This window comes from Phocoena phocoena, chromosome 1 (genome assembly GCF_963924675.1).
Source record: "Phocoena phocoena chromosome 1, mPhoPho1.1, whole genome shotgun sequence".
Taxonomy (NCBI): Eukaryota; Metazoa; Chordata; class Mammalia; order Artiodactyla; family Phocoenidae; genus Phocoena; species Phocoena phocoena.
The window spans coordinates 75862837-75881781 of NC_089219.1; the positions used below are offsets into that span (position 1 = coordinate 75862837).

Here is an 18945-nt window from a genome sequence, read left to right on the forward strand (position 1 = left end):
TAGGACCACATCTAATATAGTATTTGCTATTTTCTTAGTAACTTATTTTGCTTTTTACAAAACGATGTCATAAATGTCAGGAAAATAGTGTATCTTATAGTCCAAAAGACTCAAAAATCCTTCTACCTTTGTAAGCACCTCAACTGTTCCTAGAAATTTGCTGACTCCATTTTCTTGGATAAATCTCTTGTGTTTGAGATTTAAAAACTATTGGCATCTCATTTCTAAAGTAATAGTTCACCTTGGACCTGGTTTTAGAGAATGGTAGGGTTTTTAGAATTGTTTACTTCACTTCCCTTCAATTTACCTGGAATTATAACATTATATATCTTCTCTGTTCATATCCACTAATATGTCCACACACTTTCTGTATCTTCCCTTTTGATTTCACTGATTCTTTTTTTAACATTCTACACTTTCACAGACTTAATAGTATAGTGAAATTAATTCACTTAATTGACTAAATGATGCTATTAAGACATTTCAAAGATGATAAATGTCAAATACATGATCCTAAAACATAACAATTTAACCCAAACATGTTTTTGAGACACTTGTCAAACCACCATGTGGTAATTGGGGCCCCATAATTTTCAGCTTCATACAGTAATAACAGGACGATATGTATTCATTAAAAGACAATTAGAAATCTTCACTTCACTGTTAAGAGGAAGCATGGGGATATGGAGAAGTTAGTCATAACTCCTTTTCAATCCCAGCTCTGCTACTTTATTATCTGACCTCAGACAAGTTTAACTTCTCTGAAACATGTTTTCTTTTGTATAAAAAAGGAATATTTCCCAGTGTCTTTTGTAAGGATTAAAAGATATAATATATGCAAAGTATCTGGCAGATCACAGATTTTCAATAAATTGTAGCTATTTTTTAAATCATATTCAGGTATACATCCTTCTTGTGATGGAATGCATCGTGGATATACATTTCATATAGCTTTCCATTCTCTGAGAAAAATTACCACACCCTGCCAGGTAGGAGATATACACAGCTTTGCAGTGTGCTACAGGTATGTGCAGCTTGAAAACAGAAGGGAGTAGATGACATTTTTAAAGATAAAGGCACTACAGAGGCCCTACAGAGGGGCAATTAATAGAATTTTACTTTGTTCTTTCTGTTTGGCTAAATGGTGCCAGCAAGTCTGGGACTTTTCCTCAAGGAAATATGAGTCACTTTTTATGATTTAGGTATGTCCACATAAAGCCACCATTCTCTTCTTAATGAAAGAATGAAACTTGTTAAATAAAATCAGCTTGTATCAAGTTTGATAATAATTTCACAGTAATGCTACGAGAAAGCAGCACAACTAACCACTGTATCAAATGAGATTTTGTGTTGAGCACTTCTAAAATATTTTCTTCCAGATCCTTCAAAATCTTTTAAATCTTTCTAACCATTGATTCACAAAGATGCCCTTCAAGGTTCCATTTAAAAACAGGACAAACTGATGATTTCCTGATGCAGAGAAAAGAACCTTAGAACTGGAATTAGAGAATTCACATTTGCTTACTAGCTGTGAATTTGAACATATCACATAACTTCAATAAATCTCAGTTTCCTCACTTATAAAGGGTTGCTTCAAGATTAAATGAGATAATAGGTCTTCAAAAAATAGACTTCTTTTAATTTACTCCTCTGACTCCACCTCTACTTGGTCTTGAATGAACTGGTTATAATCCAGTTTAGAATCAGTCAACAGAAGTTCTCTGATTCTAAAGTTTTATAATGAGAACTGGATTACCTGATTTTGGGGATTATGCATGGCCTTTCCTCTTCCTCTTCCTTGCTGTTCATCAGTCATTTACTATACACTAGCACACCAGGGGGCAGGCAGAATAACAGAGAGGACATGGTAGATCACTTATGAAATCTGCTAAATGGATAAATTAAGGAGTAAATGAGGTGAAATCAAATAGTTGGATTATATTTTAAGAGATATAAAGAGAGTCTGGTCAGAGTATAGGAGAATCATGAGGAGCTCTTCAAGTGGGCAGAAAAATGGCATCTGAATTTAATGTAATCAAGGTCACTTAATGAAAAAAAAATTCCAAATTTTAGCTTTAAAATAACAGACTAGAAAAAGGATCCTGGGAGTGACTGCTGATCATTTTCCAAAGACACCCCAGTTTCCTTCTATTGAAAAAAGCCTGCATAGTTTTGAGTATCATCAAAAATAAAGAAAACATAAAGTTATCCCACTCATGAAGAAGGCTGTGGATCCACTGCCCCTAAAATATTTATTCTAGCTCTGTTTGTTCCAACTCCAGAAAGACAGCCAGAGAAAAGAAGCCAAATTGGCAGATGAGAGGAAGACTAGAAAACATTACAATTCTTAGAAAAGAGTCATAGATTCTTAGAATTGGAATTATCCTTAAACATCATAAATACCAATTCCTTACGCTTCCAGAATTCTCCTGATAATCATAAATAGTAATCAAAGGTCTATTACATGCTGGGGACTGACTAGAATCATTCCCTTTTATTGCAGCCTTTGTCCAAACTGTCACCTTAAACAGATCTCAAATACATCCACTTATCTCCACTGCCATCATCTGGCCCGTCATTTTTCTCCCTCGTTTAGTCTACTGCAGTAGCATCCTAACTGGTTACCCTCTTCTACTTCTGCTGCTCACAACCATGTTCAAAGTTCCCAATCCACTGCTACAGAGTGATCTTAAAACACAAATTAAATCATGCCATTGGCTTACTTAGAATACTTCAATGATTCTCCATCTACTTTAGGACCAAGTCCAAAATAATAAACATGGTCCTGAATAATTTGGCTCCTGCCTCCTTCACTAATACCACCTAATACTGCTTTTCCCTTGGTTCACCAAGGTCTATCCACACTGGCTTTCTTTCAGTTCCTCAAAACAGTTAAATGCTTTCCCATTTAGAACCATCACATATAAGAATAACCACCACCACGGCCATTACAGCTAACATTTATCAAGTTTTCACTATGTGACCAGCTCTGTGCTAAGTGCTTTAAGTGCATTATCATGTTTAATCCTCATAAGAAACTCTATGAGGTAGTTATTATTTTCATACTTTTACTGTTGAGAAAACAAATATTTAGAGAAATTAAGTGACTTGTCTAAAGCAAGGCAAGGGGCACAGGTGGGAAGTATGTTATATTGCATCTTCCAGGAGTTTTTTCCCCCCCACTCTTCCCAAGCTAACTCATACCATTCTTTACGGTCACAGCTCATATGGCATTTCAAAACAGTCTTCTCTCATCTCCTGATCTAAATTTGGCAACTTTGTCACAGTCTCTTAAAATTTTCATCTAGAGAATGTATTACAGTTTATAATTATATATTTTATGTGATTATTTATTTAATGTCTGTCAAACCTCTGATAGACTACAAAGTTCATGAAAGCAGGGATCAAATGTTCAATGGATGTGCCTGAATATAAATATAAATATCTGCTGAACAAATGATTGCAGAAAGTCATCCAAATCTAAGGGTGAGGTGTTGAATCACTCTATGGAAGAGTCTGAGTGTTAGGAATTCTATTAAAATATTCTTGCCTACAAAAAAATCTGTTCCCTTATAATGTCTATCCCTTATAATGTCTGTTCCCTTATAAGGCCTATATACTGATTTTAATTCTGGTCTCTTGACCAATACTGAAAGAGTATATTCTCTTCCCTTTTACAGCTCTTCAAATGCTTTCAGCCTAGAGAATTAAAGACAGAGAGGACTGGCAATTAAGTTGGGATAATTCCAGGTTTATTCATGAAAGAATGCGAGAACGTAGAGGATAATTTCTTTGAAATTAGAGATTTAGGGCACATTTATAGAAACTAATTCTTTGCCTATAGTAAGTAAATGCAAGAGGTATATAGACATGAGATGGGACCACTGTGTTTGGCACTCTCTATCACAAATCGGGTTCTAATTTGTATGAATCTAGAAAGGAACAAAACTGGAGGAGGCTATTAAAAGGGAATTAAATGACCATACAAAAATTTTGGGAAAAATAAAAACTAGCTATGCAATTACAACTAACCTTAGATATCCCCAAATTACAAGACTGACATCATGAAGTGCAACCATATTTTCCCATATCTCTTGAGAGTTTTAACAGAACTCTGGATTAGATGAACTATATTTCTAAGTTTCTGAAATTAACACGATAAAATAGAAGTTGGGAATTATCAAGAGTCAAAAATATTCTTCAGGCATTTTATATATCTTAATTAATTCAATATAACCACTAGAGTTTTTTAAAAGCCTTTATCTCCCATCCTTAATGAGGAAGATAGACCCTCAAAGTTGGAAAGGTCCTTTTGTTTCATAACTTATCTGAACCTCTCTATAAAATCTAGGCCAAGTGGCTTTCAGCTAATATTAAAATATCCCCAGCTATGCTAATTAACTTGATGGAAGTGGGGGGATCCTTTCACAATATATCAATATATATATATGTGTGTATCAAATCATCACATACATTTTAAATGTCTTAAATTTTATTTGTCAATTATACCTCAATAAAGCTGGAAAAAAAATCCCCAGCATGGTATAATGCTTTGGATTTTGAGATCTGGATTCTGAGTTTGGAGCTATGGGTTTAAATCTTAGTTCAGCTATTGATCAGCTATGTAACTCTGAACAGGTTACTTACTGTGCTTCAGTTTCCTCATTTCAAAAACTGGAATAACAAAATGTGTCTTTTAAAATTGTTTGAGAATTAAACGAAATTCCACAATATAAAATATCACATAGCATTATGCCTGGCACACAGCGAATGGTCCATAATTGTTTATTTCCCTCCAGTAACAGAAATCTGCTACCTGCCAAAATAGTCCATTTCCTCTTTGGACAGCACCGGTGATGGGTTCCTATACTATGTGGAACCAGTCCAACATTATTAAGCAAATAAAACTTAGAAGTTTGATATGTGTTATTTTAAGAAAGATGTTCTTCATTGTTATTTTAAGTTTGGCTATAAATTTTAGTTTATATATATTTTTAAACAATTTGTCACTCAGAAATGGCAGAATTTCATTTCTTTAAATTTTTAAAAATTTGAATGACAGAGAAATACAGATTACATTCATACTTGATGAGAAACCTTGAATAACTGAATTGATATAGATACTCCATTGAAATTTCCCTTTTGGTTAAAAAAAAGGAAAAAAAAATTCATCTTCTAGTGACTCAGGATTAAATGGTATGGCAATAATCTTTTAAGAGTAAATGGATCACCTCCCTATTTTTATTAATAATTAGTGACAAAAATTAAGAGTATCAGAAATGTATTGCTGTTTTACTACCAGGCTAGAAAATATATTTAATTATTTAAGCTCACAAAACAATTTTTAAGAAAATTTATTTTTATTTAAGTTGTAAGATAGGTTATAGAAAATTATATTTGCTCATTTAACCTATTAAATAAATATTGTTGTTAAACAGTATGACTTTCTTTGTGACAACCCAGCACACTATGTAGATAAAGTCACTTGCCTTTCATTAATTTAATTCACCACTTTATATGTTATGTAGGTTCATTTGTTAGAGAATATTGTAGCTGACTTGTCCCATAGAAAAAAAGAAAATTACCCCGAACATACCTGATTCAAATACAACATGAAGCCTCCTACTTCCTCAATAATGTAAATTTAAACAAGCCAAACTTTCGAGGAAAGAAATTATGTTTCCCAATGACTTACCTCATGGTTTACTCCAATCTTTCAAATACAAAGAAAAATATCTTCCACCTATTATAATATTTTATGGTTTGATAATCTGTAGCGTTTTAATCATGAAAAACATTACGGTCAAATTTAGTTTGAGATGATCAGAACTAAATGTAAAGACCAAATATTAGATACAAGAATGTTCCTGAGATCACAAATGTAATTTATATTGGATAAAACTATCAGTATCTGTGTTTTCCCTCATTTCTCTTTTGTAGAGTAGGTTTTATTTGTCACATCACCAATGAATTTAAATTTGTAGTGGATAAGTATTTTGTATTCTGAATTTTGTAAGCAAAGATCATGCTAACACGATTCCTAAAAATGCTCACAAGATGATTTAAAAGTTGAAGATAAGGGCATAAAATAAGCTTACTGTTTCACCAATCTTGCCAATGTTTCCTTGGTCTCCTACTTCTCCCTGTTAATAAAGAATATAAAGTTGCAAAAATGATTATTTTTCAAACAAGATTCTCTCAATATTGCTGTTTTCATTTTAATGTAATTATCTAGTTATAACCTAGAAAATCACAAAGAAACTTTCAGTTATTCAAAACTCTTGTTACAGTATTTGTATGGAACGTAGTCTTTCCTGTATTTTCATTCAAATACTATTAACTTGTTTTCTTAAATTACATTCTTCTATTTATGACTTTTAATCACTTTTAAAACACTTTTACAAATAAAATTTAAAAAATGAAATATCTACTGAGGTATACTCTATAAATGGCAGAGTGGTAGGCTGCCACTGTAGAAGATACTAAGAAGAATGAAAATAAAGCCCTTGTGCGCAGGAACACTCTTTGTTTCAGTAGATAAGGTATCTCACAATGCTGAGCAGAACAAGTAGAACAGAACACACACTACAGGTAAGTAGTAAAGGAGTTCCTAGGCACAGGCACCCTCTGGGCGCGTGCAGCTAGAGCTGGCTTCACTGGAGAAGTAATGCATGTTCATAATCTTAACTGCAGTTCTGCCGTCCCTAAAGCTCTGAAAACCCAAAGTTTTTCACAACACATTTAGTGGCAAACTTAACCTAACTTGTGTTTATTTGATAATAATGCTTTTACCTGATCTGAGTGAGGCTACTTATAGTCTTGATATAGATTGATTAATCTGAACATCCTTACGTTTCACCATAGAAATATCAATGTGTCTAATTATGGTTGTGCTGTCCCATAGCCTGCTGGCAGTGTTAAGTAAAATACAGTATGTATGTGTATGTGTGTATATATATATATATATATAACCTTTTGAAAATCCAAACATTAATGGTTTCAAATAATAAATTATGAAACTGTATTTGAGTTGGGCCCTGAAGAATAGGTGATTTTTACACTGGTGATGAGAAAGAGCCATTTTTAGTGGTGAGGAATGGCATGAGCAAAGGCTGAACAAAAGCACAGATTAATGAAAGTAGAAGATTAAGTTCAGGGTACCACATATAGTTAATCTGACAGGAATGCACATTTTATTTATAACAGAGATAGGAAATTAAACCATCAACTGCTGCTTAAAAATTATTATATTGCAGTGTGGGGTAGTTAAACTCACCGAACAATACTGCAGCCACTCATGATATGTAGCTACTCAGCATTTGAAATTAACTGGTCTGAACTGAAATGTGATGTAAGAATAATATACACACTATATTTCAAAGACTTTGTATAAAAAATCTCATTAATAATTTTAATATTGATTACATGTTGAAATGATAATATTCTTATATCTTGGGTTACATAAAATATATTACTGAAGGGCTTCCCTGGTGGCTCAGTGGTTGAGAGTCCACCTGCCGATGCAGGGGACAAGGGTTCGTGCCCCGGTCCGGGAAGATCCCATATGCCGCAGAGTGGCTGGGCTCGTGGGCCATGGCCGCTGAGCCTGCGCATCCAGAGCCTGTGCTCCGCAACAGGAGAGGCCACAACAGTGAGAGGCCCGCGTACCACACACACACACACAAAAAATATATATACATATATATATATAATGAAATTAATCTCTCCTATTTCTTTTCACTTTTTTTTTTTTTACCGTGGCTCACATCTGTGATTCGTATTACATACTCTATTGGATGGTGCTGATTTTAAGCACTGAAACCTAATATTCATATAAGTAATCAGTTTGAAATAAACTTTCAAAGACTATAAAAATTTTCTTTTCTATTTCTGTACGCATTTAGATAAATAGTAAAGAATAAAACACTGTAGTAGTAGGTTGGAAATCCTAGTTTTTGACTGATAGTTCATTAGACAGCTTTTGTAGAAAATAATGTGGCAGGATTTTACGTATATATATACAAACATATACATAATATGTATGTGTATATATACATATATATAATTAATTTTCTTTTATTTTCTCCTCCTTACCCAACGCCCCTCTCAAATTCCAACTAGGGAGATGGACCCTTTGTGATACATAGTCTTAAGGGAGGTCTGTGTTCAGGCAGAAAGCAAAAGTTGCTTGCAGATTACCCCCATTCATGCTTTAGTTTTCAAAGAGCCTGAATGTAGGAGGTGAGTTGTCTTTGAGGGCAAAAAGAGACAGAGAGGAATAATTCCCCAGGCCTAGGGAGAGAATAGAGATCCTAGAGTTCTGTGAAAGGCAGTGACCCTTAACCAACCCCCAGTGCTCCCCCAGAGTGCCAGGTTCCCCTAAGGAAGTGCCAGGTCCTAGTGAACAGCTATGTAATACACCAAGGAAGAAATTTCAGAGACAAGTATGAGGACTGAACATTAAAGAACTTCCTTCACTTCCTAGGTAACACAGATGCCACCTAGATGCTGGTGTAATTCTAGGGAGAAGGCAGGATGTCAATAATGACTGAGATTGGTCTCCTGCCAGTTTGACTGGATGGTAGCTCACAGGTGGATTTCTTAGAGCTATTTGGCAGTACAGGGATTAAATACAGTAAAGGAGAATTAAGCCTTCTATTTATAAATATCGTGCTTCTATTTTCTGGGAGTTTTTCTATGTAACTTGAGAGTCAGGTACACATACTCTCCCAAGATAATTTCAGCAACAGACATACTGACACAATAAAAAATATTTTAGCTCATATTTCTTTATTAATTGACCTCAAAAAGTGTTTGTTATTTTCCTTAGTTTCTATATCACAAAAACGAAGAGTTTAAAATAAATAACGAACTCTAGCTTTAGGAAATTTAGCAATAAATCTGTGATGCAATTCAATTTTTCATTGAATTTTAAATTTGTACAAATCACCAATTCTTATAAGTTAGTTTCTTTCAGACCTTAATGCTGTACATATAAAACCACTGCCTTACTTTACATGTGTTGGTGTTACAAAAAAAATCATACGGTACTTGAAAACAAAGCAAGAAAGTAGGTAACACATTTTTTCAGTGTCATACAAGTATGAAGAACACCCAATGATTATGCAGGGTATGTGCTTACTTAGACTTACTGTATATTATTGATTAAAGGACCCAGACTTAGTGAAAGTACACACACACACACACATACATTTTTTAAGTGAAGTTATAGTAACTTGTAGATTTCTATCCAGTGGAACAGACAGCCCTCAAAGTTATGGTTTATTGTCCTCTATCTGACTACACATCTGAACATTCCTTTACTAAAATGCATATCCAATTACATAGACATAGTTATAGTTATAGATACTTATAGGCATATATACAGATATAGATATAAAGACATATAGCATTTCAAATGCTATTCAATATTTGAACAAGTTTTAACATTTGGTTCCTTCAATTAATGAGTTGAATAAAATCTTTGTCATGTGTTTATTTTATATTGTTATGAAAGTGATAACTTTATCTTTTTGAAAATTATACTTTGTAACTGGTAATAAAGTCAGTTGCTTTACCTTCAAGCCTTCTGGTCCTGATTCACCTGCATGCCCCTTTGGACCTGGTTTTCCCTAGAAGATAACAGGAAAAAAAAAAAGATATGTTTAATCATTCTCCTTTTTGAAAGTTTCCTAATTTATGAAATTCAGACTATCCTATGAGATGAAACACTTCAAAATTATTAGATAAATGCATTTCATCAAACTCATTAGCCATTCATTCTACTATGTTTGACTGTCTACTTGCCATGCACAGCTCTAGGATAAGATAATTAAAAAAAATAAGTAAAATACTTAGTATGTTAGGCAGTGGTAAATTTGAAGAACATCAAATTAAGCAGGAAGGGAGATATAAACTGTTGTGGTAATCTTGTTAAAATTTTTGGTAAGACTGCCAAAAAAGACCTCACTGAGAGGGTGGCAATTGAGTTAAGACTTTTAAAAAGGCACAAGTTACATGGATATTTGAAGGAAGAGCATTCCAAGCAGAGGCGAAGAGCATGTGTAAAGGCCCTGAGGCAAGCATGTGTCTGTGTGTTGGAGAAACGATGAAGAGTCAATGCAGCTGGAGACAGTAAGAGAGGAGATGAGTAAGAAGGTGAGGGATAAGAAGGGAATGGGGGATATGAAGCCAGGTCATGAAAGGCCTGGCAGGTTACAGTAAGGGCTTTCGTTTTAACTCTCAGTGGCTTTAACTCTTAGCAGGCTTTGAGAAGAGAAGCACCAGGATCTATGTTTTAACAGGATCACTCTGATGTAAGAGCAGAAGCAGGGAGTCCAAAGAGGAGTCTACTGCAATAATCCAAGTGAGAGACGACAGTGGCATTATCAGGGTGGGAACAGAGGCGGCTGTGAGAAGTGGTAAGATTCTGTATATAGTTTGAAAGCAGAGCTTCCAGGAATTGCTGATGGGTCATGTGTGGAATGTGAAAGAAAGAGAAGAGTCAAGAATGAACTCAAGAATGAGTTCATTCAGCTTTAACCTGACTAAAGGGCCAAATGAAATGAGGTAGACTGTGAGAGGACAGGTTTGAAGGGTAAATTGAAAGCTTAGCTTTGGACATTTCAGTTTGATAATCTTGTTAGACATCTAAGTGGAGAGATCTTGTGGTAGTTAATACAAGAGCAGAGCTTAGGGGTAGAAGGTTCTGAACTGAACATATAGTTTTGGAAATCACCAGCATTTTGATGGCATTTAAAGCCATAGAATGGACCAGCTCATCTAGGCAGTGAGTGTAGATAGCAAAGAGCAGTCCGCAAACCAAGCCCTGGGGTACTCTAAAATTTAGAATTTGAAGAAATGAGGAAAATATGCAAATCTGCTGCCAGAGAACTAGGAGGAAGATAATACAAGTGAAGAAAGTCTTTCCAGGAGGAGAGTGATCTTGTCGAATCTGAGGGATATAAATATTGAGTAATATGAAGACTGAGAAATGATCACTGAATTCAGCAACATGGAGGTCATTAATGACCTTCATAAGATCAACTGTTTCAGAGTGGTGGGGACAAGAATGGTTTCAGCAGATGAGGTGAGGAGAAAAATTATGTAAATCCAATACTTTTGAGAAGTTTTCCGGAAAAGGGAAGGAGAGAAAAGTAAAACCTGGAAGGAAAACCGGAGTCAATACAAATTTTGTTTTTGTTTTTAAGCCAGAAGAAATAATAGTATGTTTATATGCCGATAGGATTAATCCATTAAAGAGAACAAAATTAAGATGTAGGAGAGAGTGGGGAAAATTGCTGGATCAATGTTCTTCAGTAGGCAAGACAATGTAGTATGTAGTGAATGAGTGGAAGTTTTGACCTTACCTAGAAAAATGGCCTGTTCATCCACTAACAAGAGAGAAGGCACAGTAAATGGCATAGATACAGGGAGGTGGGATTGAAGTGACGGTAGAAACTTGTGAAAGTTCTCTTCTGATTACTTCAATCTTCTCAGGGAACTAAGATGTGAGGTAAAGGGCTAATAGAGGTAAATGGAGTTGAGGAGAAGTATAAAATAATGATTTAAAAATGTGAAAGTAAATGGCTATAGAAATAGAATTCAGAATGTTATCAAAGGGATAATTACAATGTTTTAAGCATGATGAGTAGGGACATGTGGTGATGAGAGAGATAAGGAGTAATGGAATGGCATTAGAATCAATGAATTGAAATTTCTCTTGGGACGGTTGGATTGGGTTACAAGAAAGAAGGCACCAGAAAGAAAGGGGATGATGGTTGGGGAATGAGAAGTTTAAATTTGAAAATGAAGAGGTTGCTCTTACTGGTAATGACAAGGTCAAGGGTTTCACCATAGCAGTAAGTAGCTGAAGAGAGTAGAGGATAAGTTCCCTGAAGGAGAGAAAGCCAATATCCTGGAGTAATCTACAGGAGGTGGTTTCTAATATCAAACAACTGATGTCTGATTATGCAAGATTTGATTAAGGAGATCACTATACCTCAACCAATGTGTTCTAGGAGTAGAAAAAGTGTGTGGGGAGATTGCTAAAAAGAATACTAATTTATAATATCTACTAGGCATTATATATTTGGATTTTATTACTCCTATTCATTAACAAGTACTCGCATATTTTTCTTTCTTAAAATAAAATAAAGCAAAACAAAACAACCCTCCGGCTCTCATTCTGTTTTGACCACTTACAAAAACTTTAGCAACTTAAAATTATATTTAGGACTTCCACCCAAAAAAGTTGTTCTAATTTTGGTCTCTGCCTTGCTTGAAATTGTCTAGTGGTTCCCTACCAAGCACAAAATAGAGCAAAGGATAAAAAAAATTATCCTATTATTGTTAAATATCAATTGCTCTCTAATCAATTTGCAGATATAAAAGAAGAAATGTAGTTAAGAGTCTAAATCATTACAGGACTTTGATATTTACAAAATAATTAATAATACATTTTATTCACACTGTCTGGAAAAAGCCTTAGCAGGAATATTTCTTTCATCTTTAATAATGTAATACTCAGGCACTGCAGTATAGTAAGAAATAGTTATACATCATTATCTACATTATGGAAAGAATCTCACTGGTATCAGGCATTGGCATATTTATAATCTCTTTGAAATCAAGCGATTCAGAGCATCAGTATTGGAGCCATCGCTTTTGGTCCTGTTCAAGTTCTGTCATATTATGGTTATCTTGAGCATGTTATGCTTAAGCATATAATATTAAAGCTTTATTTTTTTAAATCTAAAAATGCAGTCAATTTCTGCAGGGTTGGTTTCAGATTAGGGATGATTCCTGTGACAAACTTAGAGCAACACTAGACCTAAATTAATATTCAACCAATAGTAGCAACAATTAATAACAAATATGACCGAGTAGGCAAGAGGTGAACATGGTTTTCCTGTTTTCTAGGGAAGTAAATTTTAAATAAGGCCAATTATACTGGAGCACAAATAACAATGGTCTTTCCATTATATAACTCACCACACAAAAAATGAAAAAAAAAATAACAAAAATAACTCTTTTTTTTCTTTCAATAAGAGAGTGGCAGTATATGTGCTAGTTAGGTAAAGGTGCAAAAGAAAGAATTACTGTCTCTTTAAATGTAAAAATACTGTAAGAACCTGTACAATATGATGTTCTCAAGTAAAGAGTGAGATGTATTTCATGTGAGTCTAATAATGCCTCTTAAAATGTGTTGCACACAACTTAATTACTTCATGATATTGTAAACTTTTGTCATGCATCCCCAAATTCTTAAAAAATTCATTTTCAGAACTTGAAAATATGAAATTCATGTATTACCACAGAATATTATCGGAAAAAAAAAGTTGGACAGAAAATACGTCTTATTTGCTTTTCATAATTTTACTGACAAACTCAGAAAACAGAAATTTCCGAAATATTACTAAAATGGTTAATGTATTTAGCTTCATATTACATTTTGAGAAACTTTATAAATAAATTGTACAAATTACTAAGACCATAAGACTGAAGGAACTGAAGGAATAAGTAAATATGTAACAGGCATAATATCATTTAAAATATCCCTGGAAAATATTAGTTATAGGTCTATTTTATTTGGGGGGATTGTATGGCTATAGTTTGTTATAATCTTGGCTCTTTGCTATAACTTAAAATTTGGTGCCATTAAAAAACATTTACAAAACAGTTGCTTTAAGAGAAGCATGCTTCGAAAATTATTTATATGATACCTACTCTTGGCCCCAGTTCTCCAAAGGATCCAATTAGTCCTTCTTCTCCCTTAAAAAAGAAGATCAGAACATGTCATGGCCTGATAATAAATATTTTAAAATGTAAACCTTATTCCATTTATCCTGAAATCTGAAGCTCTTTCTGAGATGTAATGAAAATAATACTGTGATTTTCTTGTATTTTAGAACTATATCACCCCATAATGTTTAAATTTTTTGTGTGACAACCTCATATCTACATTAAGGGGGATATGTACTGTACTACTGGGTTATTTTTCAATTGGTAGATGATATAAGTTAAATATAGAAAATCGAGGGCAGCTAAGAGTGAAAGTGATTAGGGTATCACAAAAATCAGGATTAGGAATCACTGAGATTGTGAATTATGGACAGCCTTTATCTTCTTGGTCTCACTATCTCTGACATAGAGAGAAACTCAAGTTCTTAACAGATGGAAATCAATACACATTGGTATATTAAAAAATTATTGGTACAGAACATGTTTGCTCTTGGCACATTCTGATACTTAATTCATTCAGCAAATATGTTTTTGAGTCTCAGTTCTGTCTTACGTCTTAGAGATAAAGGTATATCAGATCTTACCCAAATGGAGCTTAATGTCTAGAGTTTCTTTTTTTTTTCTTCTTTTTTTTTTTTTTTTAGAGTTTCTTTTTGTCTAATTTACAGATCCAATATTTTCGGGATCAAATCAGTTATAATGTCATAAAATATAAAATTTTGTGCATTCTTCTAAGGATTAAACGCTGTATGGGTGGATAGAGAATAGAAAAACAAATAATTTTTATACTTTTTCTCTAAGAGAATTAAAAAGTAATAAATGTGTTTATTCTATTTATTGACATATTTTCTAAACATACTGATTTTTTACCTTTAAATAAATAGTTCATATTTACCACATCTGAACATTTACAGACCTCTTTAGAAATCATATATTCTATTTTATTTATTTTAAAACATTTTGCTCAGTCCATAATTCAATTAAAATATAATATATGGGTTAGAAATATAAAATAGACACAAATGTTAAATATACTGGTACATATAAGTGAGATTCTAGGCTCAGATTCTTCGGACATTCCATGGACACCACTACATAAATCACTTAATGAATTCAGAACATTAAAATGATTCCAAATTCCATTCCATAACTGTGAATATAAAATGGTAACTTGAAATCCTCGATGGCAAAAATTGTCCATACTAATGCAAAGTTTTCTTTGAGCAAAAACTAAAGTCCCACAAAAAATAAAAAAGGAAAATCTGAATTAAAAAATTGCTTAAAGGAACTTCATACCTGAGTTCCTTTGAGACCAGGAGGTCCAGGAGGCCCTCTATTTCCAATGAGCCCCTGTAAAGCAATATAAGGACACACAATAAAATTTTTAGCTCAATTAATACATTTTCAATAGGCATTAATCTCAGATGTGCAATACTATTTGGTACCACTCATTTCCCATTAGGAAGTTATCAAAATGGGATGGGAGGATAGATAAGCAGAAAACTGCCTGCCATCCAAAAAGGTGGAAAATATATGATAAACTTACTTTTAAACAATATGTTAATGTTCACATAATCTGCTCCGTATGGAGACACCTTTTCATAAAAAGTACTCCTAAATTTAAAGCAATAGGCCCAATTGTTAATCTGATACTAGTACAATAAAAAGATAATAGAGTGTCCACAAAGTCTGAAAACAGATGGAGAAGATATATAGTGTTTTAATATCTGTTAAGAGACTAGCAAAGTCTGGAACACATTATTCATATGAAATGTTCAACTTACTTCCTTTCTTGATGCAGGCTAGTGAAAAGAGAGGAAAATTTGCAGAAGAAAGTAACAATCTGAACATGATTAGGAATTTCAAGATTAAAAGAAAACTTTTGTTAATCTAAATGCATGTTGTTAAAAATCAAATACTCGTTTTTTTTTAATTTACTTTTTTTTGGCTGTGCCACGCAGCATGTGGGACCTTAGTTCCCTGACTAGGGATCGAACCTGCACCCCCTACAGTGGAAGTGCAGTGTCCTAACCACTAGACCGCCAGGGAAGTCCTAAAATGCTCTTTGAATAACAATTCATCCAAGTAACTAAAACAAAAATCTTCCTATTTCAGAAAACACTGTATATCATCTCTTCAACATGGCAACATTTTTCATTTTGTTCTGTTCCCCTAACTATGCAATGTGTCAAAGTTTTAAGTAAATCTCTTTTAAAAACTACCTTTGCATTATTGCTTTTAGTAAGTCTATAACCATTAAATGGTTTTATCTCATTTTTAACTGTAACAAATAACTATGCCAAGTAGCAGTTCTACCCAGGTGACTGATCTTTAGTTTGGAATGGAGCAGAGTGACAAAACTGCATGAGAATCTTTCCTTCATGATATATCTTGGTCTATCATTGCTGTGTTCTAACAATCAAAAATGAAAAACTTCATCGGTTTAAAAGTCTGTAATATATTATCACAGGTTTATTCTGTACATAAGCACCATTCAAGAAACTGCATCAGTTTAGGCAATAACCTAGAAGTTTTGCACAGCTTTCTTACTTTTAATAGGAAGAGATGGATTATTGAAATGAGCGTATACTGTTCTATGCAAGTCCAACATATATTCATCTTTTTTCAGGCAAAAGCATCCTAGTTTTCCTTAAGGAAACAGTCTTTCCCCATGTGGTTTGAGGGTAGGTGACTCTACCCCTGACTAAATTTAAGGATGGACATGTGACAGGGACCTAAGTCAGCATATTCTACATCCCTAGAAACAGTGGTTGGTTCAGTAATGAGCCAGAAACCCAAGTTAGTCCAACTAAAGAAAATTTTGGACTACAGTGGAACAACTGGGAAGACAGAATAGCATTAAGGATGATGTAAACCTAAACAGAAGGGAACTATGAAGGGGAGAGAACCTGAGAATGAAATCAATGAATTAACAAATGGAGTGATTGGGTTCTTACGATATTTTGGGGGGTGTTATGTTTGAATTCCTAAACTTCTCACATATTTATACAATCATATTTTAGTTGAGTTTCCATTACTTACAACTGAAAGAATCCTAACGGATACAATGACTTCTAAATCTTAATATCCAAAATGCTCTTGTAGAACTCTAAGTAATAGGTTTTTAAATGTTTAGACTGAAGGTCAGAATCAGAATGCTGTGATATTTAAATTCCACCACAGGATAGCTAATGTTTAGTTATTTAATTCATGTGTTCATTCATTTATTTCGTCTGACATTTTATTAATTTTCTACTATGTGTAAGGTCCAGTAAAAAGTACAACATGAGGCCTGGAGTATACAAATATAAATAAGGCACAGTCCCTGTTCTCAATGAATTCATAATTTATTATGGGAGAAGGCAATTTAAAATAAAAATCAGAATACGAGTTGTAACAGAAATAGAAGTATAAGCAAAGTGAAAAGGGGGACTTAGATGAAGAAGCAAAATCTTTTCTGGGAGGATCAGAAATTTTGTAACATGTGAAAATAATTTTGTATTGAATTATGATAGGTTAATAAAACATGTAGTTAAAAATAAGAACACACCAAAAACTTATCAACAATTGCAAGGTCTCAAAAGGCATTGATAAAGGTACAGTTTTAGATTGGAGCATATGTTTAAGAAACTGGCTTAGCTCCATACCTAGGGTGTAACCAGAAGAGGGGTGAGTTATCTAAGAGAACTAGATTGTGCTATTCCCTCACTGCAGCTATTTACCCTAAGGAAGTGGCACCCTGACTAAAAACCGAAAATAACCCTTTCAGGGAGGCAAATAAGCCCAGGTTCCTTTTTCCTTTCTCTTCCAAGACTACCTTATAATCTTAAAAGAATAAAAGCTGTATTAAGGGAGAAAAAAACTAGTTATATGCTGTTTACAGGAAACGCATCCAAAACATAAAAATGAGGAAAATTAAATTTCAAAGAATGGGAAGAGATATGCAAGTGATTTACCAGCCCCAAAATAGCTGGAGTAATTATATTAACATTAGATCTAATAGGTTTTAAGGTAAAACAGATTATTAGCATTAAGAGGGTCACTCAGTAATGATAAAAGGCTCTGTTCACTAGGAAGAGAAAAGACAATTTTTATGCATTTAGTAACACAACTTCTAAATATATACATTAAAAACTGATAAGGATAAATTGATAAATCCACTATTAGAGAGGAAATTTTAACACATCTCTGCCAGAAATTAGTAGGTCAAGCAGATAAAAATCAGTAGGAACAGAAAAAACTTAAATAGCAAAATTAATAAACTTGATCTAATGGCCATATATAGAAAACTGAATCCCCAAATTGGAGTTTACACAGTCATTACAAGCATACATGAAAGATTTATGAAAACTAAAAGATATCCACAAGAAAGGATATCTATCAACAGTTCTATCCATTAAAAAAGTGTAGTATATCTATACAGTGTGTTACTATATAGTGAAAATGAACATGCTGTAATAATATGGATCAACCTAGAATGAGATGAAAAGATAAGATTGAGTGAAAGAAGGAAGTAACTGAAGAATGTATATACAGTAAGTCCCCTATATACGAATGAGTTCTGTTCCGAGCACACGTTCGTGAGTCCAATTTATTCCTAAGTCCAACGAAGTTAGCCTAGATACCCAGCTAATATAATCGGCTATATATATCACTGCTGCTTTTATGCTTGCTTCCAGACATCCTGGGCTTGAAATAAAGATACTGGACTACTTTACTCTGTACAGTACTGTACAGTATACAAAAGCACAACCACTTGTAGAGGACACACGCACGTGACAATGTACACCAGACACATGAACTAACTTACGTGATTGGACATGCAAATGCACATTTCTCATCTTTGAAAGTTTTCAACTTGAAGGTTCATATGTAGGGGACTTACTGTAGTATGATTTTATTTATATGAATTTCAAAAACAAGCAAAATAACAAATATTATCAGTATATACATGGTAAAAGTATGACGAAAACAAGAGAATGGTTAACTGTTAATGCCAGAAGGGAAGAGACAGATATGATTAGTGAGGGATGCACAAGGGGATTCCAATGATCTATTTCTTACCAATAATAGGATTTGTTTCATTATTATTTTTAAAACTGTGTACATGTTTCATATTTATCATGTTAAACACAAAAAATTTTTTTTGAGTTTTTAAATGTTTTCATTTTTTTTTATTGGGGTATAGTTGCTTTACAATGT

General features: G+C 33.6%; 1 protein-coding gene across 1 annotated transcript in view; it reads right to left on the reverse strand.

Annotated features, from left to right (window-relative positions):
* The window catches only part of COL24A1 (collagen type XXIV alpha 1 chain), a 368100-nt gene that overhangs the window by 205501 nt on the left and 143654 nt on the right, over window positions 1-18945 (reverse strand). Inside the window, exons 20-23 of the mRNA XM_065887776.1 lie at window positions 15040-15093; window positions 13729-13773; window positions 9579-9632; window positions 6099-6143 (exon numbers count right to left, since the gene is read on the reverse strand). Coding sequence (XP_065743848.1) covers window positions 6099-6143; window positions 9579-9632; window positions 13729-13773; window positions 15040-15093 — 198 coding nt within the window. The remainder of the gene's footprint in view (window positions 1-6098; window positions 6144-9578; window positions 9633-13728; window positions 13774-15039; window positions 15094-18945) is intronic.